This window comes from Bos indicus, chromosome 13 (assembly GCF_029378745.1).
Source record: "Bos indicus isolate NIAB-ARS_2022 breed Sahiwal x Tharparkar chromosome 13, NIAB-ARS_B.indTharparkar_mat_pri_1.0, whole genome shotgun sequence".
NCBI classification, from domain to species: domain Eukaryota; kingdom Metazoa; phylum Chordata; class Mammalia; order Artiodactyla; family Bovidae; genus Bos; species Bos indicus.
The window spans coordinates 61725714-61750921 of record NC_091772.1 but is presented as its reverse complement, the minus strand read 5'-3'; the positions used below and the strand labels follow the sequence as shown (position 1 = coordinate 61750921).

At 46.8% G+C, this 25208-nt stretch overlaps 1 protein-coding gene across 1 annotated transcript; it reads right to left on the bottom strand.

Annotated features, from left to right (window-relative positions):
* Positions 1-392: 392 nt before the first annotated feature.
* On the bottom strand, positions 393-25157 carry POFUT1 (protein O-fucosyltransferase 1). Its single transcript, XM_019972236.2, has 7 exons — positions 24938-25157; positions 23027-23148; positions 18031-18213; positions 16765-16877; positions 9217-9409; positions 7576-7818; positions 393-4430 (listed from the first exon to the last, which is right to left on the bottom strand). Exons 1-7 carry the CDS (start codon positions 25068-25070, stop codon positions 4242-4244), a joined length of 1176 nt encoding a protein of 391 aa, XP_019827795.2. The 5' UTR covers positions 25071-25157; the 3' UTR covers positions 393-4241.
* Between the last annotated feature and the right edge of the window lie 51 nt (positions 25158-25208).

Sequence of the window (25208 nt, the reverse complement as noted above, 5' to 3'; positions counted from 1 at the left end):
CCAGGGGATGTCGACACTGCACGTCCAAGGAATATAATTTAAGTAAGTCTCGGGCTACTGGGCATCAAAATCTCTTGAAGGTGCATCTGAAGATGCAGATTCCTGGGCACTACACACCAGACATTCTGATTCCTCAGGCCTAGGTGGGTCCCTGGAATCTACCATATTAACCAGCTCTCCAAGGATCCTCCAGAGACCACCAGTGAAGTCAGGGACAACTTATCCTCCTTGTTTCTTGGGCCACAGACCTCAGCGCATTCTGGACTTCCTCTTCCCTCCTAATTCCACTGCAGCGTGTCAGCAAATCCTGCTGGCTCTTCCTTCAAAAGTTTCCAGTATGTGGACTTGGGAATGAGACAGTAAATGAAACAAGACTGGTGAAATGCTGAGGGTTGTTGAAACTGAAAGTTAATTTTATTACAATTTTTATGTATATTTGAATTTTTTCCCAAAAGGCAGCTTTATTTTTTTAATTTTATTTTTTGGCCACATCATGTAGCTTGCAAGATTTTAGTTCCCCAATCAGGGATTGAACCCAGGTCCTCAGCAGTGAGACAGTAAAGTCCTAACTAATGGACTGCCAGGGAATTCCCAAAAAGTAGCTTTTAAGTGTTGATCTAACAAATCCACTTCTAGGAATTTATCTTAATAAAAATGTTAGATAACAGAAAAAAAAAACTTACAAATATTTTCCAAATAATAATAGTAAAAAACTTGAAATATACTAAGTTCTCATAATAAAACAACAATAAACTACGAGACATAATAAACTATGGGACACCCCTCAGTGGAATTTTATATCGTTAAAAACACTTATTCAGACCATGTACCAATATAGAAAACATGATACACTATTAAGTAAAAAAAACCAGGACATTAAATTGTATATACTGCATGATTAAAACTATGTAAAGACTTACATTTTTTACAAAACATTGAAACTTTAAAGTCATTTTCTACATCCAGAGTCTGACCAGTTTCCACCACAATCAATGCCATGACCTCTGCCTGAGCCCAATCGTTTCTCTTGCAGGCATCCCATGTGACACCTCTATCGTGGTCTCCCTGCTTCTATTCTTCCTCCTTCCCATGTCCTCTCCACATGGCAGCCAACAAATAGGTAAATCAGACCATGACTCTCCTTAGTTCAGACCCCACAAGGCTTCCCACATTTGTCCAAATAAAAGCCAAGGCTTGATCTTAACTAGGCTGAAGGACGGGTCATGTCACCTGTTCTCATCTACTCTGTTCCCTGCATCACTTCTGCCACTCCAGTCACACTGACCTCCTTGCTAGTTTTCATTCCAGCTTCAGGACCTTTGCACTTGCTGTTGCGCTGCCTCCAAAACGCTGAATGAGCATGGCCCCCTCCACAGCAGCTCTTTAGAGAGGCCTTCCCCGAGCTCATCTAAACCAGCACTGCTCCCACTCTGCATCCACCATGCCTTTTTAGTTTTCTTATAGCACTTAACACCTCCCACGATATATCTGCTTATTATGCCTTCTATTTATTAGAACGCAAATTCCCTGAGAACAAAGAATTTATGTCTGATCCTCTACTAAATCCCTAGTACCCAGCACAGAGCCTGGCAACTGGTCAATAAACACCTGTTGAATGAAAGCATGTTGAATTAAGTAACCACCCAAGAAAACTCTAAGTTTCATGTGGGCTTTCTCTTTCCTGGGGGATCCTCCCTCTCTGAAAGCTTCTGGCAGTGGCAGACCCACGGCTGAAGCCCACTGGGGACAAAAGGAGGCTGACCATTTCTCCATTCAAGGTCTCCATGGTGCACACAGAGTAAACCAGGTATTGTGAACCAGAGGAGCAGAGCAGGCTGGCTAACAGCATTGGCCTTTGGAGGTCAAATCTGGGCTGACCACTACCAGTTGTGTGGCCCTGAGGAAACTGAGAATTTTCCAAGTGTTAATCCTGCCTTGTACAGAAAGAGTAAGTTTCTACTTCCCAGGGCTAAGGTGGGGGTTAAACCAGGGAACACCCATAAAACACTTAGCAAGCACAGTGGCCGGCAGAGAGGAGGCGTGGGACCAGAGGCAGTCACACTAACCAACAGCCACGTACGGGCCTTTGTCTCCTTCAAGTTTACAATGGGCCCTTATCCTCCTTTTATCTGACTGGGGCCATTCAACAACCCCGTCGTCGTCGGTTTTATCACCATTTTATAGGTGGGGAAACTGGGTCAAAGGAATAAAGTGCTCGCCTACAAAACACACCGAATCAGACTACAGGTCTAGCGCCCTCACCTCCAGGAACACAAGCTACTATGATGGCTGATGCTCATCAGGAGGATTTGGGCAGCCTATTTGAGCCCCAGACTCTCAAGCGTGTGCAGCAAATGACATCAGTCAGAGAGCCACACCTTACCAACTGCCCAATAGAGGCAGGGGCTCGCTCCAATGTCCCTCAGTGAGGCTGATGCACAAGTCTGAGCAGATAAACTATCTCTGAGTCCACCCAGGATTTAAAATATTTTCCCCAGATGGGAAATACAAATGTCCTTTCTGTATTAAGAGTTTGATGGCAGCTCTAAGCAGCAAATGCCATCTTCACTGTTTGAGATCCTTGTTGCCATTCAGCCTCTGATCCAGTATGCCCTGAAAAAAAGGCATCTCTTCCTAAAGGCTACCCACGGGACACAGCTGTGAAGCTCTGGGACTGGCTTTCATCAGTCTCCCCCACTTTCCCAGGATTGAAGGCCAAGGGAGGTCACATGGTGGGGAAGTACTCAGCAGGTAACAGACATGAATTCTAGAACCACCCAAGAGAACTGTAAGGTTCAGGTGGGTTTTCTGTTTCTTGCAGGATTCTCCCTCCCTGCAGGCTCCTGGCAGTGGCAAACCCATGAGTAGAGCCCAGTGGGGACAAAAGGTGGCTGACCATTTCTCCATCTGAGGCCTCCACGGTGCACACACAGAGTAAACTGGGTCTTGTGAACTGGAGGAGTAGAGCAGGCTGGCTACCAGCACTGGTCCTTTGGAGGTCAAATGCCATGGCCCTTTGGAGGTCAAATCTGGATTGACCACTTCTGGCTGTGTGACCCTGAGGAAACTGAGAATTTCCTCAAGACCGAAAAATCACAGAGTCTCGGGGTCATGAATTTTTACCACTACAGCATTTGAGAGACAAAGAAACTCACAACCGTAACACTTTAGGTCTCATGGGCTTGGCTGAGACTACACTGGATGGGATGAAGCAGACAACCCCAGGAATGCAATGCGATGGCTCCTGGGTACTGAGCATCTTCCATCTGGTCAGGGGCTTAGTGACCACTCCCCTGCAAGGATACAGTCAGAAGGCTCCCGCTGCAGGAGGAAGGCTGGGGGGACAGGCCTGGAACCAATTTAATGACAAAGTTCTACAACCAGGCCCTTTGGAACAGGAGATAACGAGACCTCAAAAGGATCCCAGCAGGCCAGCAAGCCCTGGCCCTGGTGATGTGTTATGAGACACTGATGGTGCCACGTTTGGGGCAAGCCACCAACCGCCAAGAGACTCTGAGAGCAATACCATGACAGCCTGGCTTGATGGCAGGTGCTCCCTGCTGGGAACGAGCTGTGTGAGCAGCACTTAGCCGTCTGCAGCGTACTGACAACACTGTGGTCGGTAACTTCTTTGTGCATAGTGTTTATGACGGAGAAGACTATGCCCCAAACCCTGGAGATGGCCTAGGAAGTGGCGGCTGACAGTGGCTCAGGCCAGGCAGTGGGGATGAGCCTGAGGGCCGCTTTCGGGAGTCATGTGGAAAAGCAGTCAATACACTCAGCCACCCCTAGCCTTATCCACATTCTGTTAAGGTCATTTTAGGTACCTACATTAATGAACTTCACTGATTTTTTTTAAGATAAGGGAGAGTTATAGGGGAGTCATGATCTTGTATCAAAACTATAAAAATCTCTTTTTCTATGTATAAAATCTCTCTGAAGAGAATTGAGCATCTCAGCCTCCTCAGAGCAGAGCAGACCAAAAGACAGAGCTTGGACTACTTTGCTGGTGTGAGAAATTCCCAGGAGAAGCAATAGGGAGCATATGAGAAAGGGAGATGTCTGGCCACTAGGAGCTTGGAAGTCCCGTGTCCTGGGAGATGGACTGTCTTCCTCCTCCAGGAGGTCCCTGGTACTTTTCTCTGGTCTCTGATCCTTGAGGAATCAACCGTGGGAGCACCTCTAGCTGCCAGGCCTGGCTGGAGGGAACAGCTCAGACTGGTGGTGTGCTCCAGCTAGGATCAGAATTCATCCCGCAGCTGAGGGGGCCTGTCCATGCCAAAGAAGGAGGATGGTCTCCCATGGAGGTCCCGTTCCCGCTTTACGAAGGCAGTGAAGGAGGAGACACAGTTGCCAATAAAGTGGTCAGCTTGGCCGAGGATGTACAGGTCGATCTGGGCCACCTCAGGCTTCAGACTCACCACCTTCACCTGCAGGAGGAAGGGCAGGGCGTTTTAGCCAGGGTTTAGGACAAAGTGGCCAGATCCGCCAAGGCCTGCAGCCACCCCTCACCTTCTTTCTCTGTGCTGAAGTCACAGACATAGAAGGAGGCGTACAAAGCGTTAACACGTAGGGTTGGGGTGCCTGAGAGAAGTGCTGCCTAGCAGATGGTGACCCTAACCCTAAGCTCCACACGCACACCACTCATTCACACTCTGCCTTTGCTCATTGGTGTCTTCTGCCAGGAATGCCTATCCCCACCCATTGTAGTCCTGACCATACTCTCAAGGCTCAGTTCAAGGTCTGACTTTTTCATAAAGCCCTTGCCTCAAGGTTTTGGCTTCTCCAACCAAACCACAATCTGACCAAAGAGCACCCCACCCAACTGGTCCTGCTGCCTGGATGCCTCTGAGACTAAAGTCCTGTCCAATCTATCCCTGAGATATTCCTCAAAGGTGAACCTTTTTCTTGATGGACTACCACTCCCTGGCTGGTCACCATAATCTTTTCTTCTACTGGTCTGCTTACCAAAGGAAAAGTGAAAGTGAAAGTTGCTCGGTCATGTCCAACTCTTTGCGACCCCATGAACTATACAGTCCACAGAATTCTCCAGGCCAGAATACTAGAGTGGGTAGCCTTTCCATTCTCTTGGGGATCTTCCCAACCCAGGAATCAAACCCAGGTCTCCCGCATTGCAGGTGGATTCTTTACCAGCTGAGCCACAAGGGGAGCCCAAGAATACTGGAGTGGGTATCCCTTCTCCAGCGAACCTTCCTGACACAGGAATCCTACCAGGGTCTCATGCATTGCAGGTGGATTCTTTACCAATTGAGCTACGAGGGAAGCCCAGATATCATAGGAAAGCAGCCAAAAAACACTTTCACAGATTCCCCTACTCCCTTATTCCTCCCTCCCTCTATCCCAAGCTGAGCACCCTTAACTGGTGCCCTACTGCTCTGCAGATAAAGACTACAGATCTTGAATGTGGCCAAAGGCCTGTTCAGCTGCCTCTCCACCTTGAGCTCCAGCCACTTCACACCAGGCTCCCTTCTATCTCAGGATCTTTACACATGCTCCTCCCTCTGTTGGGGGTGCTTGTCTCTTTGCCTGGTTAACTCCTACTTAACTCTGACTCTGCAGCTCAAGTCTCATCTCCTTAGGGAAGCCCTCCTTGGCCCCCTCAGTCTAGTCCAGGCTCCTCTGCTCTGCATGTGCACAGAACCACGCTCCTTTCCTTTGTGGCACACATCTCCTTCGTGTGTAGCTTTCACTCAGCGATTCTCTGCTTAACGCCCATTTCCTGTACCTGGCTGGGGCTGTGTTGGTTTGCTGGTCACTTCTGACGGGGGTCTGTCTCAATATGCATCTGGGGACTGGACAAGTGAGTGAACGAGCCCCCATACCCAAGCCGGGCCCTCTCCTGTGGCATACCTTACAATTCTCTGCAAGTCTCTTTTCCTGAGTTTAGACTGTGAGCCCTGGAGGGCAGCACTACATCTTATTTATCAGTATCCCCGGCTCAGCACTGCCCCAGCTTAATGGATGAGCAAGGATTAGTTCAGGAGAGAGGGTAGGCTGAGCCCATGAAAGGAGGTGGGGAGTGGAGAAGGGCAAGAACAGTGGCACAGGAACAGGAAGTAGAAATGGCAAGAGGTTCAAGGTGTAGCAAGTATACCAACTCTAAAAACTCACAAAAAACTCCCTGGGACTCTCCAAGTCCTTCCATTTAGTTCAGAGGTAGGGGGTGTGGGCAGAGCTGGGGCTGAAAGTGCTTTGCTGTCACACAGAGACTTCTGATGTAACAAAAATCATCATCTTGCTATTCAGATGGTAGCAGAAAAATAATACCAGCTTAATCATGGCCAAAATCCCCTGAACAATTCCACCCACGCCCTGAAACTTACCCGCTCTGTGTCATGCCCACTAAAATTAGCCCTGAGACCTCCTGGGTAAATTCTATCCTTTCTTGGGACTTTGGTTTCCTCAGTTTTAAAATGCAGAGGTTGGGTCGGAGGTGCTCCAAGGTCTCCAGCTCTGATATTCTTCTATAAAGTGGGTGGGTGGGGACCAGAATGCTGTGACTTGGCACTTCCTCTACAAGGCACTTCCTCGACAAGCCCGTAAAAGAGGGAAAGGGAGCCCCTCGACATAAAGCCAAGGGTACCCACTGTTAGAAAGCGGATGTCTGTCTTTTAAGGTCTGCACAAGCATTTAGGGGCTTTATGCACTCCAAGGTCTTACTGAATGTTCACTATTAACTCCACCGTTTTACCAATACATAATTACTTATTACCTATTCTTCATTTACACAGTACCAAGCGCATTCTACTACTTACTCCTATGTCAAACCCCTACTATTCACCCCTTCCTTAAGCATTTATGAAGCACAAAAGAGCCTACTTCTACTATCGATGACAGCTAACTTTATCAACAACTTAATTTGTACCAGACCAGTTTTAGCTTCTTGTTTGATCTTCAAAATTACCCCACAGGATAGAACTACTCTCAGTCCCATTTTATTGATGAGGAAACAGAAGCACAGAGAGGTGAAGTAAATTGTGCAAGGCTGCACAGGGAGGAGAGCCCAAGATCCTACGCTCCACAGTCCATGCTCTTAATCCTTCTGTGGCACTGGACCGCCCCCCACCCCCTGTCCCCCAGGGCCCACTCAATATCCTTAATCACCAAACATTTACTAAGAGCCTACCATGTGTCAGGCACTGTCCTAGCCACTGGTGAGGGTAAGGCGGGGTCTCAGCCCTGGAGGAGGTCAAAGTATCAGGCTAGACTCTGAAGAACAGAACAGTGAGTCTACCCTGGATCCTGCCTTCAAGGAGCCACAGCTCCTGGGAAGAAATAAGACATGTTTCTACATGAGTCTCACGGTCTAGGTGTCTCGGGAGGAGATGTGATCAAGTGCTGTGAAAGCTCCCAGTAGGGATCCAGTAGCAACAGGAATGAAGGGAAGCCTGCAGAGCCCCAGCGGAAGTATCTGAGCTGGGGTTTAAAGAAGGGCAGAACTAGAGAACAGGATGTTCAAGCAAAAGCCTGGCGGTGGGAGAACAGGGAGCACCTTGGAACTTCCTTTGATTCCCTTCCAGCTGCTCTCCCTCCAGGCCCACACCCCACGTGTACCTTCCCTTTGAAGAGCTGCTGGATCTCGGGCAGGTAACTCTCAGAGTCGGTGGCAATGTAGACCGATTGGGCGTTCAGCGCTGTCACCCAGAGCTTCAGAGCGCGCCTAATTTCCTTCAGGTCAGGGAGGCACATGGTCATGGTGAGCGGGGCGGTGGTGTGGCGGCTGTAGCCCACGCATTGTGGGGAGGCCATGAAGTGGGCGCCAGCGGTTCCATCTTTCAGCATGGCACACGCGTTTTTCTGTGGGGCAGGTGGGGACAGAGCTATAGAGAGCCACTGCCCACAACCCAAGAAGTAAGAGCCCAGGAAAGGGAAAAAGGCAGGTGATACAAGAGTACAACTTTTTTTTGTTTTAAACCACTGAGGAAAAGGGAAATGCATCAGCAGTTAACAGTGCTAAGGGGATATTGGCTTTTCACAATTTTTTTCTTGGTCTTACTGCATTATCTGGGACTTTCAGCAGAATTCTGAACTATGCTGGTGATAATGGGCAGCCTCATCTGATTTCTGACTTCAGTGGGAACACTTCTGATAGCCCCAAGAAGTGCATGTTTGCTGTGGGTTTTGGAGAGATAGCCTTTATCAAGCTAAGCTGGGCCCCTTGTATTCCTGGTTGGTTAAGAGTTGTTTTTCTTCTTTTTTTTAAATCATAAATGAATGCTGACTTTTTATCAAGTGCTTTCTTGGCATCCACTGAGATGACTATATGATTTTTCTTCTTTGGGCATTAATATAATAAATTTCACTACATCACTGGGATAAATTTTACTTGTTTGTGTTGCTTTTGCTTGTTCTTTAATATGCTACTGGATTTTACTCGGTAATATTTTACTTAGATCTGGGCATCTATGTTTACTAGTGAGAATGGACTCTATTTTCCTGAGCTGAGCTTTTAATGAGTTTGGTATTAGCATTATGCTAAATTAAAAAAAAAAAAAAGCAGCTTATATTTTCTTATGTCCTAGGAGAGTACAGGTCCTAGCTCCTTTACTTTGTGGAGGGGCAGGAAGGGGGTCATGTGGATGTGACTGCTTCCTCAAATGACACTGAATGAATTTTGATCTAATTTCCATACTTCTGAGTATTTTTCAAGTTTCCATTAATGAGTATTTCTCACACACAGATATATACATATCTTCTTACGTAAACTAAGGAGATCGTCCGTACTGCTCCTGTTATTTTCACAGGGAGGATAACCTGATGAGGTTTCTGCACATTTAAGCAGCTGCTGAATTTGGAAGATGATATCTTCTTTTCTTGGGAGCCCCACCCAACCTCCAGAGCTTGTTTTTCAACAAGGAGTCGACTGGCTAAACACTTAGCTGGGGCGGAAGACTGTGGGCTCTCTCTGGCTTGCTGCCTGACTCAGAGCCTAGCTTGATACCTCAGTTTATCCATCTGTGAAATGAGGAAAAAAGGGCAACTGTTAAAAATGAGAACTACCAAGCAAGCACTCTGAAGCCACAGTTCAGATGTGTCCATGGTGGGACTGTGGGGCACAGCCCCATCAGCTTGGCCGAGTGAGGTCTCTTTGCCCTGGCTAGGACTTGGTGCAATGGGTTCAGCGTTCAGTGTCACAGACATGGGTCCTGCTCATGGATATGTCCAACCCAGCCATGAGAGGAAGGGGGAAGTTACCCAGTCAGAGCCAATGCGCAGGTGAATGCCCACGTAGGGCCGGATGAGGTGGGCGTGGATCTGGGCCTCCCCTGTCCTCACCATCTCGTCTGACCACACCATGTACTTCTGGAGGGGCCTGTGCTCCTCCAGGACAGGGAACTGGGCAGGGGCACCAGGCAGGGCAAGCACTGGATGTTCCTCTGGGGAAAATCTAGGCAGGAGACAAAATGAGAAGAAGTCAGACAGACGATGCACAGAGTCTGGTTGCCACCCCCACGGGAAAAAGGATGGCATTGCACCATGTCCCAGAGACCCTGTGGAGGGGCCCCTGTAACATGCAAGAAGCACGAGAGGTTGTGAAACACCAACGGGCTGATAAGAGACCTTGGCAGCGGCAACAGCCACAATATGCAATACTGTCCCGCCACGAGGAATTTACAACCTTCTTTGCTTGTTTAACAATTAAAAATTTACAGGAGAGCATTCCAGCCCTTTGTATGTCATGCTGGCTTCCAATCTGTGGGGCGGTAATTCACTCCAGGGTGGGGTGTCTAGACTGAGTCTCTGCCCTTTTACTCACACGGTGGGATTAGGAAGTGCAGCTGCTAACAGGTCACACTCACAGAGAGCGTGTACAGTGGATGAGATCATTCACTCAACACTTAACGCATATCTACTGATTGCCTACTACATGCTGAGGCCCAGAGGAGAGTAACACAGGCGTGATCCCTGCTTTCATGAGAGCACCAGAGGTCTGAAGATGCCCCCATCATCCCCTGCCGAAGGCTCTCCCTTCCCCTTGTTCACAGTGCACCTTGTCATTCTTTCACCCATCTTTTCTGCTGGACTCAGGCTTCTGAAGGCAGTATCTCTGTGTGCCCAGAACAGTGTCTAGATACACATAAGAGCTCAGTAAAGATTTGTTGATTGCATGAGTGAAGAGCAAACCTGTGTTCTCTCATTAGCTAAGGCCAGACTATATTCCAGCAACACAAGATGCCCCACTCTTCCATAAACTTGCAAAGTACTTTCCAACTCCAGATCTCTGCAGACTTTTCCCTTCCACCTGATATGCCTTCCCTCTGCCAGTCAAAATCCTTTCCCTAAAATTATGAAAAAGGTACAGTCACTCTGGAAAACAGTCTGGCAGTTTTTTTTATAAAACTAGACAAGCAATTACCATATGACCCAGCAACTGTATGCTTGGGCATTTATCCCAGAGAAATGGAAGCCTCTATTGACACATGAACACATGTGAATGTTCGCAGCAGCTTTATTCATAATAGTCAAAAACTGGAAACAGCTCAGATGTCGTTCAACAAGTGACTTGTTGAACAAACTGTAGCAAACCCACACCACAGAACACTACTGCAATAAGAAGGAACCAGCTATTGGTAGAGGGAACAACTTGGATGGATCTCAAGGGAATCCTGAGTGGAAAAAAGCCAATCTTAAAAGGTCACACAATGAAGGATTCTATTATGTAATATTTGTGAAATGACAAGTAGAGAAAAAAGAAATGGAGATGGGATTACTGGTCACCAGGGACTAGGCTGTGTGTGTGTGTGTGTGTGTGTGTGTGTAGGTGGGTGTGGTTATAAACTGGCCACACAAGGACCTCTGTGATGTTAGAACTGTTCTGTATCTTGACTGTGGTAATGGATATACGAACATACACATGATAAAACTGAATAAAACTAAATATACACACACAGAGAAGTGAGTTCAAGTAAAACTGGGGAAATCCAAATAAGATGGATGGATTGTACCAAGGTCAACATCCTGGTTTTGATACTGTGCTACAGTTTCACAAAATGTTACCATTGGGGAGAACTGGGTAAAGGGCACTGGGGATTTCTCTGTATTATTAATATTTCTTACAAGTACACGTGAACCTACAATTACCTCAGTAAAAGTTTTAGTGAAAAATGACTAAATATTTCAGAGCATGCAGGAAAAGAGAAAATGATTTAACAGTCCACATATCTGTGACCCAAATTAGCAAATATTAATACTTTACTTTGTTTCAGATTTTTAAAAATACACACCTAAATAAAAGCTCTATCCTATGGTCTCTTTCCCTCTTCCTCCTCTTTCCAGATACTGCGGTTTTATGAATGGTCGCACTTTCACTATTTGTATAAAAAGGTATCATCCTGTGTGCTCTTTACACAGTGCAATGGTGAAAGTGTGCACTATAGAGCCCAAAGACCTTGTTCTAATGTTGGCTATGTCACTAACTTGGGCAGGTGACTAAAACCATTCTGTGCCTCAGTTTTCTTATCTGTATAATAGAGCTGATAACAGTTCCCACTTCAGAGGGCTGTTGAGAAGATCAAATGGATTAATACAAGCAAAGCATTTAGAACAGTGCTTGGCATGTAAGAAAGCTCTCACAAAATTCTGTCTCTCACCATATCCATCATTGTCATTATACTGCATGTAATCTATTACAACTTTTGAAAAATTTAACTCTCTGTTTCAGAGATTTGGCCATGTTGATGGTGTGGATCACATTAACATCTCCTGAAGTTTTCCATCTGCATGAAGAAATCAGTTTATCTATCTAGTCCCCTCCTGCTGGTCAGTGAGGCCGTTCCAATCTTTCCCCCATGCAAAAGAGCTGCAATGGACAGGCCACTCTTTATTCACACCTGACTAAACACCACAAACACCTCCAAACTTCTGAGACCAGTTGCCACACCCAAGCCTCAACTCCTAGGAGTGGGTTCCATCCCACTTCTCCTTTGCTGCTTCCTGCACAATGATGTGCTCAGTAACCACATTCCCTGTCCACTGACATGAGACTAGACCCCGAGTACTTTTGTTCACGGTGAAGGCCACACACACGAGTGCAAACCCTGTGCCAAGGAAGCAATGAGCAAGTGTTCATCAACAGCCTGGCTCTAACACATGTCTTGCAGAGTTTAATTTTATATGTACATATACGGGACAGGCAGTGTTCTAGTTCTTTTGTGTACATTAACTCATTTGAGTCTCTTAAGAGCCCCCATGAGGCAAGTACTGCCATTATTCTCACTTCACAGATAAGGAAACTGAGACACAGAACGGTTAAGTAGCATGTCCATGGTCACACAGCTACAAAGTGGCAGAACAGGGATTTGAATCCAGGCAGAATCCTCCAGAACCTTTGTTTTAACTATTGTACCTCACTCCCAGCTCCCCCATCCAGTCAATAAGTTCCTCAAAAGGTGAATCTGTGGCTTATTCTTCTGATTTCCAGTCTCAGTGCAGGCCTTAACGCATAGTAGGTGCAATGAATATACTTAGAATGAATGAATGAGCCAGGGATCTCACCAGAAAGACCAGATCAGGTAGTCAGGAGTTAAAAGAAGAAGTGAACAGTAACTGAGTACCTCCTATGGGCCAGGCCCTTAAGTGACTTTCAGAGGCTACCTTAAAGGACTTCAAATGAAAAACAAAGTTGTGACTTCCTAAGAGTCAGACACGACTGAGCGACTTCACTTTCACTTTTCACTTTCATGCATTGGAGAAGGAAATGGCAACCCACTCCAGTGTTCTTGCCTGGAGAATCCCAGGGACGGGGGAGTCTGGTGGGCTGCTGTCTATGGGGTCGCATAGAGTCGGACACGACTGAAGTGACTTAGCAGCAGCAGCAGCAGCAGGGGGCTGGAACGTTAGGATAAAACCAGGACCTCTGCCCTCCTTGACCTCCTGGAAAGAATCTGCTGCTGACCCTTGGTGAATTCCAAGTCTGGAATATGTGACCCTTTTACCTGGATCTGGATCAGCTCACACAGCCATCTTGGTTGGATCTGGATGCGACATCCTTACTGACATGACAAGCAGTGAGAAGCCAAACTGATGCACTCCTTTGCTCCCAATGAGGAGACTGGTGTTTGGAGTGAAAGTGGGGAATGAGGGTCCTGTTTGGAAAGAAAGCTTGACTAGCTCCATCTTTTCACATCCCTGGCTGGTGACCCTAAGTCAGGCCCTGAGCCTCGTAGCTGTCCAGCTGAATAAGGGACACTTTCCTACTATGGGGAGCAGTGAGCCTGTGGGGTGTTTTACCATTACACTGACTCCACTGAGACCCCCCTACCAAGCTGGGGTTTCTCCATGCACAGCACCTATGTGTGTGCCCAACAGATACCAGTGAATGGACATTATGCAGGGTACAGAGGATGTAGGCACATGAACGAGGCAGAGTCTAGCTCTCGGTTGTGGCATGAAAAACTGCCTTTCTCTGCAGCTGTCTTCATGACTGGCTCCTTCTCATCCTTAAGGTTTCAGCCCTGCCAATTGCATGTCACCTGTTTATATCCACTCAGGAAGGCTACAGCCAGGGAGAACGATAAGCGACATGCTCAAATACCTGTTGCATTCATGCCAAGAGAATGGTTCAGCCTGATAATTCACAGTCTTCCAACAGTGAAAGTGCAATAAATGTCTATTGAATTAAACCTCCATCAGGGTATTCATAGATTCAGAACCAGCAGAGATGAAAAGATCCTCAGTGGGGAAGAAATAACCTTATTCTCTTCTTCTAGAACCCAACTTTCAAGCTGGACACACAGAAGCCCAAAATACATTTCTCAGTACTTCTTGGGGCTAGGTATGGCTGCACATCTAAGTACTGGCCAATGAGCTGGTGTAAGCAAGCTGTAAGGAGGGCTCCTTAGAAAAGTGAGGAGGGGCCCTTCTTCTGCCCCTTTTGTACCCCCAGCTGCCTGGGGTTTCATCAGTTATCTTGACCCATGAGGTGACACTAAGGATAAAAGCCAGTAACGGAACAGCTAAGCAGAGATGGGAGCCTAATTCCTAGACACAAGGGAGCCGCCACGAAGCCCTGGGTTGCAGTCCTTTTTTACATAAGAAAACAATAAACTTCTGTCTTGCTAGTCTGCTGTTAATTGGGGGTTTCTCTTACAGGTACCTAATTTAAACCTGGTACCCCAAACCTGTGACCACTGAAACTTTTAGCTGATATACAAGAGGGTTACTGATTGGTAGTGGGAGAGGGGAACTGAACAGCTCTAACTTGGCCCCCCCATGGCACTACAAGCGCTTCTCCACAGCTTTAAAATTCAAAGAACGGTTTGAAAACGACTGATCTTAGAACTTTTCTGGTGGTGGAGTGGCTAGGACTCTGCTTCCAATGCAAGAGGCCCAGGTTCAATCCCTGGTCAGGGAACTAGATCCCTCATGCTGCAACGAAAGATCCCACATATGCATGCACACATGCTCAGTCATGTCTGACTCTGTGTGACCCCATGGACTGTAGTCCACCAGGTTCCTCTATCCATGAGGATTCTCCAGGCAAGAATACTGGAGTGGGTTGCCACTTTCTCCAGAGGATCTTCCCAACCCAGGGATCGAACCCGAGTCTCCTGCAGTACACATGGATTCTTTACCACTGAGCCTCCAGGGAAGCCCATAAAGATCCTGCATGCTGCAACTAAAACCCAGTACAGCCAAATAAATGAATATATTTTAAAAACCAAAAACAAACAAAAAAACAAATGTCATCTTATTGTTTAAAAAAGAAAGAAAATGATCCATCTTGCTCAATCCCTTCATTTTATAGATTGAGCACTGTGCTTAAGAAGGGAAGCAACCTGCAGTTACCCAGTGAACAGGGAAGCATCTGACTCTTGCCACTGCTATTCCCCAGACACCCACACTCCTGCAATGGAAGGACAACTTCCGACAGCAAGAAAGTACACCTAAAAAGTTGGCTCAAAGGCAAAAGCTTACCCAAGCCCTTACATTAATTCCTACAACTCAACAAACTCAAACAAGAGGATGGGGCGGCCACGAACAAGTGTTTCAGCAACAGTCTGACTGATGCATCCATGTAGCATTGTCCGTTCTGCAACCAGGATTGTGTGCTTTTTTGGCTTTTTGGAATTTGCTTTTAGAACTGGTGTCATTTCCCCCCAGCATTTTAGAAGCAAATCTCCATCCTCTGAGGACAGTCTGCCTTCTGGCAATAGCTCTGGATTCATTCAGAGCTGAATGGGGAGGACCAAGCAGGTAATTAAATGGAAATCAACAATTTCCTATGCAGGATCAACTATGAGGGGGGTAAGACTCTGCCAGGATTGAGTCTCCTTAGTAGCTCATGAATTAGCTCTGAACACAAGCCCCAGATAGGAACTGGGAGCTGTTTAAGGCACAGCTCTTTTCTCCACAGTGATGAAGAATGCGTGCTCTGGAGTCAGGTGGCCTGGGTTCAAATCACAGCTCTGCCGCATCGAGCCCAGGCAAGTGATTTCACTTCTCTCTGCCTCAATTTCCTTACCTGTGCAGCAGAGATGACAATAACACTTGTGTCACAGACTTGTGAATGTATTAAATGAGCTATTATCTTGGAAGACTCAGGTAGAGAAGACTTAGCACAACAATTGGCACACAGTATGCACTAAATAAATATTAGTTTTTATTAACTATGAAAGCCTTACACACAGACCCCAGCTGCCCACTCAACAGCTGCATTACTTTGGGCAAGTTATTTAAATAACCTCACCGATCTCGGTTTCCTCACCAGTCAAATGGAAATGGATCATAATACCTTCATGAAATTTTTCAAAGGCTTAAATAAAATAAAGTATGTGAATAACAGTAACAAGTAACATGGATCGGCCCATCTATGTTATGTAACAAGTAACATATGAGACCGGCCCGTCTACTATGTGTCATGTGATTTATACACTAGGAGGCAGATACCATAGTGCTCCTTCCATTAAACCAAGGGGGAAGCTCAGGTCAGACCGGCTCACTCAGGGTTATCTGATAAAGAAAGGGCTACCTGAGAGCTCAGGGCTGTCTAATGGTAAATCAGTCTTCCTTTGCCTTGCTGGGATCATGCAAAAATTCATAAGCCCCTCATGGCTCCTAACCCAGGTCTGACGTCTAAGCCCCTGCTCTTTCTGGCCATGCTATAGCATCAGTGGCAAGTGTACTATGATAGTGTCATCATTTTATCTAGACTGCAGGCGGCTGAAGGCTGAGACTGGGTCTTCCTCATTTTTATGTATCACCTCTGGCCTTTGAGCACTATGTCTCATACGTGACAGACGCTCTATAAATATTTCACAGCCTGTGCCTATGCCCTGCTAACCTATTTTTTTTTTAAATAGGGTTTACTGGAATGCAATTAATAAAGCACATCCAATTATTATCAGGATGACATCATTTCTCAGTCTGCACCTGAAGCTGTTCTTCTCTAGAAGAGGCTTCCAATTTTCACCTTGTGAAGAGGAAGGTAACAGGGGAGTGATTCTCACGCCTCAAGGAGGAAATTGAGATGCATGTGACTGCACAATATTCTTTTTATGACATCCTTTATCGGCTGATAAACTCTTGCTCAACCTCGTGGCAGGTCAACGTCCCACCGTGTCAGGCGTTGAGATGGGAACAGATCACACAGAATCCCAAGTTCAACAGACAGAACAGCCGCACCTTTGGTCTCATACATCAGGGTGCAGGGTGTGGTAGAGGGAAGAGGACCAGGAAAGTGCTGAATGCCCGTGGGCCCCCCACTCCTCCCCTAATCCCAGCAAAAATGCCCCCTCCACATACCTCTGGATCCACTGGTCTTTGTAGGAGGCACTGAAGGAAATGCCTGCAAAAAGCTCGGACTTGTTGAAACTCACATGAAACTGATCCCAAAATGGGCCAAAGGGATTTCCTTCCTGGAGAAAGAGAGTGGCCAAACGCTTACTGGGCAAGAAGGAAAGCCAGGTGGGATTGGGGCCAAGGAACTGTGGATGGGGAAACCCTGTACTATCTGACTCGGTCTGAAATGCTCTCATAGGATGGGCAAGTAGGAATGTCACTTCATAATTCCTGGGCTGGGGGCTGAGGAGGGTGGCTCGGCCTCCAGGCTGGTTTTCAGCAGGAAATGTTCACCACAATATCTGAAGGAGTCTTTCCTGCTCACATGCCATGTCCTGCCAATCCTGCAGCATTGGTGGGGGTCTGGGGAGGGAGGTGACCTTGGACTTGGGACCATGGATTAAGAGCTCCAAGAGACTTTCAAGATCAGCTAATCCATGCTCTTATTTTCAAGATGGAAACCAGGGCCCAGACAAGGTAAGACATTGGCTCAAGCTCACAGAGCAAGTGAGGGCAATATTGGGACTGAAAGCAAGGTTTCCTTTCTCAGATTTCGTGGCTTCACCTACCCTACCCAGACTTTAGCAAAGCACTGAAAGACATATTGGGGATTGTCTTACTCCCAAAGTGCCAGAAATTTACAAATTTCTGATAAATATGACAGCCTCGCATTTACCTGCTGAGAGGCAAGAAAATATACAAGTTAGGAGGGTGGAAAATGGAGTCATATTACCACAACTTATTTGCTATATGATTTTGGGCAAAATATTGAACCTCTCTTTGCTGCACTCAGTGTCCTCTCTATAAAATGAAGATAATAATAGTATTTTCCTCATGAAACAGTTGAAGGACTAAGTGGGATAATACGTGAAAAGCTCTTAACATGGTACCTAGCATGTTATAAGTGCTGTGTGAGTACTAGCTATCATTACTGATGTGGTACTTTACAGTTTACAAGCATTCTTATTCCTGGCCCTCATGATACTTCGTGAGCAAGACACAGCAGGGACTGGCGTCTTTATTTTGTAGGTAGAAATAAAGGCTCAGAGGAAGCAAACTCCTCTGCTCAAAGTGACACTGCTGACAAATGCCAGAAATGCGGCTTAAATCTCCATCTTTCTAGTCCAGGCTCTTCTGGTGCCTTCCCCCACATATTGCTATCCTGCAGTGTCTCAGGGCCTAGAGGAACTGGAACAAGCAGAAAGGGCCCCCCTGACCCACAGAACCCACCTTCATGGGGCATGTCTTCTTATCAGGACTTCGCTGGGCTGCCACCTCAAAGCAGTATGCCACCCGCTTCTCAGGGGGCCAGTGGGTGGGTGCCAGCTTCTCCATGAAGTCCTCCAGGCTGATGACTCGATGGTAGGCCTGGAGGGGCTCCAGCTTGAAGTACTTCTGGTAGGACACATGGACCTACAAGAAAAGTGGGGAAAAGCAGGGGGTGGAGGGTCCTCCCCTCAGTATCCTAGTGGCTGCTTCAAAGACATCCATTAAAACCATATATTCTAGGACTTCCCTGGTGGTGCAGTGGATAAGAACCCGCCTGCCAATGCAGGGGATATGGGTTCAATCCCTGGTCCAGGAAGATTCCACATGCCACAGAGCAACTAAACTGTGTGCACCACTACTGAGCCCACACTCTAGAGCCCGTGAGCCTCGACTACTGAAGCCTGTGCACTTCAGGGCCCAAGAAACGCAGCTACTGAGCCCATGCGCCACAACTAATGAAGCCCTCACACCCTAGAGCTGCACACCACAGCTACTGAGCCTGTGTACTGCAATTACTGAAGCCTGTGCGCCTAGAGCCTGTGCGCCGCAACAAGAGAAGCCACCACAATGAGAAGCCCTGTGCACCGCAACTAGGAGTAGCCCATGCTCACAACTAGAGAAAGCCCGCACACAGCAACAAAGACCCAGTGCAACCACAAGTAAATAAGAAAATTTTTAATTAAAAAAAAACCCAACAAATCCATACACTCTATGACCCAGAGATCTTAGACTTCATGTCAGTGACAAACTTTTGACAAACGACACCAAGCTTAGAACAGAGGCTGGGAGAAAACATCTATAAACTAAAGGACAAATACTAATGTACTTCATGTTCAAAAATGCCTACTGATTTGTAAGAAAGAAGATAAATGACATAAAAGAAAACATGGGCAGGAAAGGAGTGAGCAGCTCACAGCAAAGAGAACCCAAATAGCCAATACACTCAAAAGATGTGCAGGCTCACTAGAATTAGGAAAAGGAAAATGACAATAACTACAAGACACCACTTCTTACTCAAGAGACCAACAAAAGTTTAAAAGCTTAACTCTGGGCTTCTGTGGTGGTCCAACGGTTAAGAGTCCACCTGTCAATGCAAGGGACATGGGTTTGATCCCTGGTCCAGGAAGATCCGACATGCTGCGAACCAACCAAGCCTATGTGCCACACTACTGAGCCGGTGCTCTAGAGCCTGTGAGCCACAACTACTGAGCCCACGTGTCGCAAATACTGAAGCTCTCACACCCTAGAGCCATGCTCTGCAACAAGAGAAACCACTGCGATGAGATGCCCGCGCACCACATCCAAGAGTAGCCCCTACTCGCTGCACGCAGCAACAAAGACACAGCACAGCCAAAAATACATAAAATAAATATTTTTTAAAAGCTTAACTCTAATTATTGGAAAAGATATAGCTGATAGTAGAGGCATACATTTTAAAGCCTCTAAGAGGTTATACATTTAGAGTATAACTTTTTAGAGCATCTATTAAAAATAGAATTTTAAATGCACCCTCTATCTCTAGGTATTTGCCCTAGACAAGTTCTTGCCCTTTGTACCAGGAGAGGGATAAAGGACGCTCAGTGCCATAATGGAAGCAGTACTGGAAAGAACTTGGAAGAAGTTCCACTGAAAGACACTAAGAAAAAAAAAATAAGAAAAAGAAAAAAAAAGATACTTAAGTCCATGATAGTGGTTGCCTCTGAGCGTGGGGGAGGGACTAGGAGTAGCCTCTAACCAGGATAGACTTTATCTTTTAACAACTTTATCTGTAACCTTTTGTTTCTTAACAACAAAAAAAGATGAAGCAAATACAAGAAAATGTTAATGATTATCACTGCTAATGGTGAGTACATGGATGATGATTACATTAATCTCTGCATTTTCCGAGACTTAACAAAATTTCTTGGAACACTATGAAATACAATTTAGACTTTATCCTACAGGTCAGAGTTCCCAAGCATGTTCCACTAGTTCAGGTGGGTAAAGGGTTCTGCAATAAAAAGCCTCCAGAAATAAACAGGCCCGAGAAAAGCTACGTTAAGCAGGTTTCTTTATGACAGCACTTCTCAGGGCCTTTAATACACTAACGTGGATTTTGAATCTCCAAATTTGGGGGGAATTAAGAACTGAGAACACAATTTCCCAAACTCACTTAACCACTGCACTGGTTCTACATAAGCCACTGGTGTTCCAATGAGCAGACTTTGAGAACCTTACTTATTAGCAATGAGGTCATGCAACGGATTTTAAGCAGAAATAATATGAGATCTGCTTTCCTGAAAGATCTCTCTGGTGACAGAAAAGAGAATGTCCTGATGGTAAGATTAGAGGAGGGAGAGAAAGATTAGGGGGCTACTGCAATGGTCCTTTTATTGTTCAAGTATTCATTCAACACGAGTTGGAGGAGAAGGGGGCAACAGAGGATGAGATGGTCGGATAGCATCGCTGACTCAATGGGCATGAGTTTGAGCAAACTCTGGGAGATAGTGAAGGACAGAGAAGCTTGGTGTGCTGTAGTCCAGGGGGTCGCAAAGAGTCAGACACAACTTGGCGACAAAACAACAACAATTCATTCAACATGTATTTTTGTTGTTTTGTTTCAACATATATATGTACAGTATACTAACGCATATATATGGAATTTAGAAAGATGGTAACAATAACCCGGCGTACGAGACAGCAAAACAGACACTGATGTATAGAACAGTCTTATGGACTCTGTGGGAGAGGGAGAGGGTGGGAAGATTTGGGAGAATGGCAATGAAACATGTAAAATATCATGTAGGAAACGAGTTGCCAGTCCAGGTTCGATGCACGATGCTGGATGCTTGGGGCTGGTGCACTGGGACGGCCCAGAGGGATGGTATGGGGAGGGAGGAGGGAGGAGGGTTCGGGATGGGGAACACATGTATACCTGTGGCGGATTCATTTTGATATTTGGCAAAACTAATACAATATTGTAAAGTTTAAAAATAAAATAAAATTAGAAGAAAAAAAAAAAAACACATATGTCTGAGCATCTCTCGTAACTCTGAGAGATGGGGAAGCATGGACAGGTTAGAAAATGTAAAGAAAGGTGAAGTACACAGTAAAGGGAAGCATTTAGGATGACGTCTACGTTCCTGGCTTGGTACCCAGGTGAATGGAGATGACATAAACTAAGGCTAGAAATACAGGAGGGAACAAGGTTTGAGGGGAAGGTGCTGGCTCTGTGGGTCATCCAAGCAGACTCTAGGGCTGAAGAGTTTGAAACACTGGGCCTGTGGTCAGAGAGTCAGGGCCACAGATAAATTTGGAAGGTACATGGAGAATAATGAAAGCTGCAAGAGTCAACAGAAACTTAGAACAAAGCAAATAATGGTAATAAAAGCAACTAATATTTATTGAGTGCTGGATTAGCGCCAGGTGCTATACTCATCATGTTTCATGGACTTGACCCCATAATTGTGAAAGGTAGGTATACAGCCATCCCTAGTTTACTTATGAAGAAACCCGGGTGGACAGAATCTAGATAACTCATCTGAGGTCACACAGCTAACAAGCAAACAGAAACAGGAGACACACCAACATTTAAACAGTGGGTGGGGAAAAAGGAGCCCTTGCTGTAGCACAAAGAGGAAAATGCAGACAGGTCAGGCTAAAGCAGGAACAGGCTGTGTCTTGGAAGCCAGGGGAGTAAGGAAGTTCAAGAAGACAGGCTCATGGGGCCAGGTGCCACCGGGAGGTCAGATGAGATAGAGATCGAGAAATGACCCCTGGGTTTGGCAATTCTGAGGTCTCTAGTGACCTTCTGTGAGAACAGTCCCATTGGGGAAGGAAAGTCCAACTGAAGTAGGTTGAGTAACCTGTAGAAAGCAAGAAGAGACTCTGAAAGACTCCTAGCTGAGAAGAAAAGGCAAGTGAACCAGAAGGAGATGAATGGGCCATGTCTGAACTGTAACAGTAAGTGCAAAAAGTCAGAGCATCAACTGTGCCCAGTTACTGAGGACTCTCTGTGTCATAAGCACTTTACATTGATCGGCTCAGCTGATTCTAAGAGGGAGGGATACCACCATCACTAACTCACTGAGGGAAGGAGCAATAATTATTTCCAGCCTATTTTAAAGATGAGAAAACTGAGGCACAAGGAAGTCAAATACCCTGACCAGGTACACAGCTAGTAACTGGCCAACTCAGGCTGTGACCTCATTACTCTGGCTTTTATCCTCTGTTAAAAATCTCTCTAAAAATGGCATGCACAAGAAAAAATAAAAACTATGCAGAGAAAAGGCTGTAAGAAAGAAATATGGGTATTTTGCATATAACCTTTTGAAGTTTATTAAGAACTTTCAAAATCAATTCACTAAATATTAACTCAGTTCCCACTACCAGACCCCTGGAGTTAAAAGTGAACAAAAACAGACATCAGGCCAGTGGAAGTCATAAAGAATATGCAAGTAATTAAGACAATGCTGGACTTCTCATTCTAAGGGACCCAGTGATGAGGTGGGAGCCAGACTCCTCTAGTTTGTGACCTTGGACATGTTATTAACTAACTTGTGCCTCAGTTTCTCCCTCATAACTGATAATAGCACCCATCACCTGTGACCAATAGGTGGGACCAGACAAGGCTGGAAATGGAGTCTGGAGCTTCCAGTCACAGGCTCTGGAGTCACACAGACATGGGCTTGAATTCCAGTTCTGCTTGTGTGAATGTGCTAAAATACCTAGCCCCTCTAAACCTGTTTCTTAATAGAAATGTGGTGAAAGGAAAATAATTAAATCCTCACGCAGTGCTCAGAAAACAGGTGCTGAATAAATGTTAGTGAGTTAGCCAGGGAGTACAGTTCTGGGTGGTGGAGAGGGCAAACTCAGGGGGATGGGAGATAAAACCCTATAGAAGGACTTGGGGTCAAGCAGAGGTGAGCATGACTAGGGAAAGATAGACAAGGGCAAACAGCAGGCAGGAGGTACTCACGTTGGTGAAAGGAGGCTTGTGATGCTGGTACTCAATCCAAGGAGGTACAGCCAGGGTGCGGTTCAACAGCTTTGCAAATGCCAGGGAGCCCAAGAAATGATCAGCCTGGTTCCCAAAACGCCCTGGATGGTATATTGCAGGTGAAGTGAGGACTGGGGCATTGAGGACTTGGGGTATGCAAGATTCAGAAAAGGAGCCAGGGATGGGGAGGACCAGGATACCAAGGAGAGCCAGGGGAGCTGGCAGCATGGGACCAAGTCTGGACTCCTGGGTCTGATGGTCAAGGCCCTTCAGGCCCTGCCTCTTCTGCCTTAGTCATTCCAGGTTCTTGCTGTTTCCCAAACGTGCTCTGCACTTCCCATCCCCACCCCCACGTCTTTGCTCTTGCTATTCCATCAGCCAGAGGTGCCCTTCTATTTCCTCCCCTCTGTACACAACAGGTAACTCCAATGCCTCACTCACTGGGATCCTTTCCTGACCCCTCTGCCATATTCAGTCCCCATCCTCCGTCTCCCACTTTGGATAAGCTACTTGTGGTTCTTCCACTCTTCCTAGAATGTCCTTTCCCATTTCCTGGCCTTTGGCCCTTTCCTCAGCCTGTAAGTGCCTCGGGGAGAAGGGCCCTATCTGATTGTTTCTGTCTTCCCCAGCATGGCATCCATTCACTCATTCCACAAAGAATGTTGAGAGGTCACAATGTGTCAGTATCTCTGCTAGGTGCTGAGACACAGGAGTGAGCAAGAAGGTCAAGGTCTCTGCCTTCAAGGCATTCACAGTCCAGGGAGGGTGACAGTGAAGAGAAGTTGCTCAGTCGTGTCTGACTCTTCGCAACCCCATGGACTGTAGCCTACCAGGCTCCTCCATCCATGGAATTTTCCAGGCAAGAGTACTGGAGTGGGGTGCCATTTCCTTCTCCAGGGGATCTTCCCGAACCCGGGTCTTCCGCATTGCAGGCAGACGCTTTACCATCTGAGCCACCAGGGAAGGCAGGGTGACAGTAAAGATAAACAAATATGTTTGGTGATGGAGGAAATGATGAGATTATTTGGGCTGAGGTCACTGAAGTCCTTTCTGACGACACTTATAAGCTGTGGCCTGAGGATGGAAAGACGTTGGTCTGGCACAGAGGCAAGAGGAGGGTGTTCCCAGTTAGGGAATAGTGCAGGCTGCAGGACTAAGCCTGTGTAAGGAACAGAAAGGGATAACTGTGCCTGCAACTGGAACGTCTCCAGAGAAGGGTGTGGTGGAGATGATGCACAGAGGGACAGACCATCATGGTTAGGAGACTGGAGGGTTTTAGGAATGAGTGACTTTAAAATGACACTCCACCACCCCCATTTAAACTGCACCCCTCTGACAGCTTTTAGATTCTCCCTTACTGTGCTCTATTTTAATTTTCCCATAGCACTTACTCTCCTTTAAGATATGCAATTACTTACTGTTTATGCCTATCTTTTATGGTCTGTTTTTCTCAACTAAAATGAAGGCTCTACAAGGGCATAGAGCTTTCTGACTTATCACCACCGTATCCTTAGAGCAGAGAACAGGGCTGGGCACCCAGTAGGTGCCTTTATAAACATGTGTTGAACGAATCGCCCAGAGCCAGCATTGGGTCAGTGACATCAAGTCCTACACCACTAAGTCCATTTACTGGACTCGGGGCTGGCTCAGGCTTTGCGCAAGACACGTCGTAACCTCTCCCGGCCTCGGTTTTCTCATCTGCCAAATGGAAGGCTGGACAGAGAAGCCCCTCAGTGTCTTTGCCACAGGGGCAGAAAGCCGAGGAGCAGGCCCTGTCCGGCGTTGGAGTCCGTTCCCGGACCTGTCAAGGCGTCTCTGGGCGCCTCAGAGGAGTGGCTTCTTTCCGGGCCTCGGTTTCCCCACTTGGACAGAAGGCTCGGGAGGCCTTACCCATGCATGGGCAGTAGAGCAGGTAACCGGCCGGATCCCAGGAGCCCACGGGCAGCCCCGGGAGCGGCAAAAGCAGCAGCAGGAGAGACACACGCGGCGGCAAGAGCGACGGTGCCCACGCGGCGGCGCCCATAGCGGGTCCAGTGCCAGAGCGCGCCGTGGCGCGGAGACTGGGAGGGAAGGAAGAGCGCGAGCGTCCGCCCCGCTCCCGGCGATCCCCGCGTGCCGCCCGCGCGCCGCCCCGGCCGCTCTAGCCGGCGGGCGGGCGGGA

Bases quoted from the DNA above. Each gene is read 5' to 3' on its own strand.
- POFUT1 (XM_019972236.2), bottom strand. From the start codon at position 25,070: ATGGGCGCCGCCGCGTGGGCACCGTCGCTCTTGCCGCCGCGTGTGTCT. The intron at 18,214-23,026 runs GTGAGTACCTCC...CTTTTCTTGTAG, and splicing joins ACAAGCCTCCTTTCACCAAC to GTCCATGTGTCCTACCAGAA. The intron at 9,410-16,764 runs GTATGTGGAGGG...TCTCCTGCCTAG, and splicing joins AAAGACCAGTGGATCCAGAG to ATTTTCCCCAGAGGAACATC.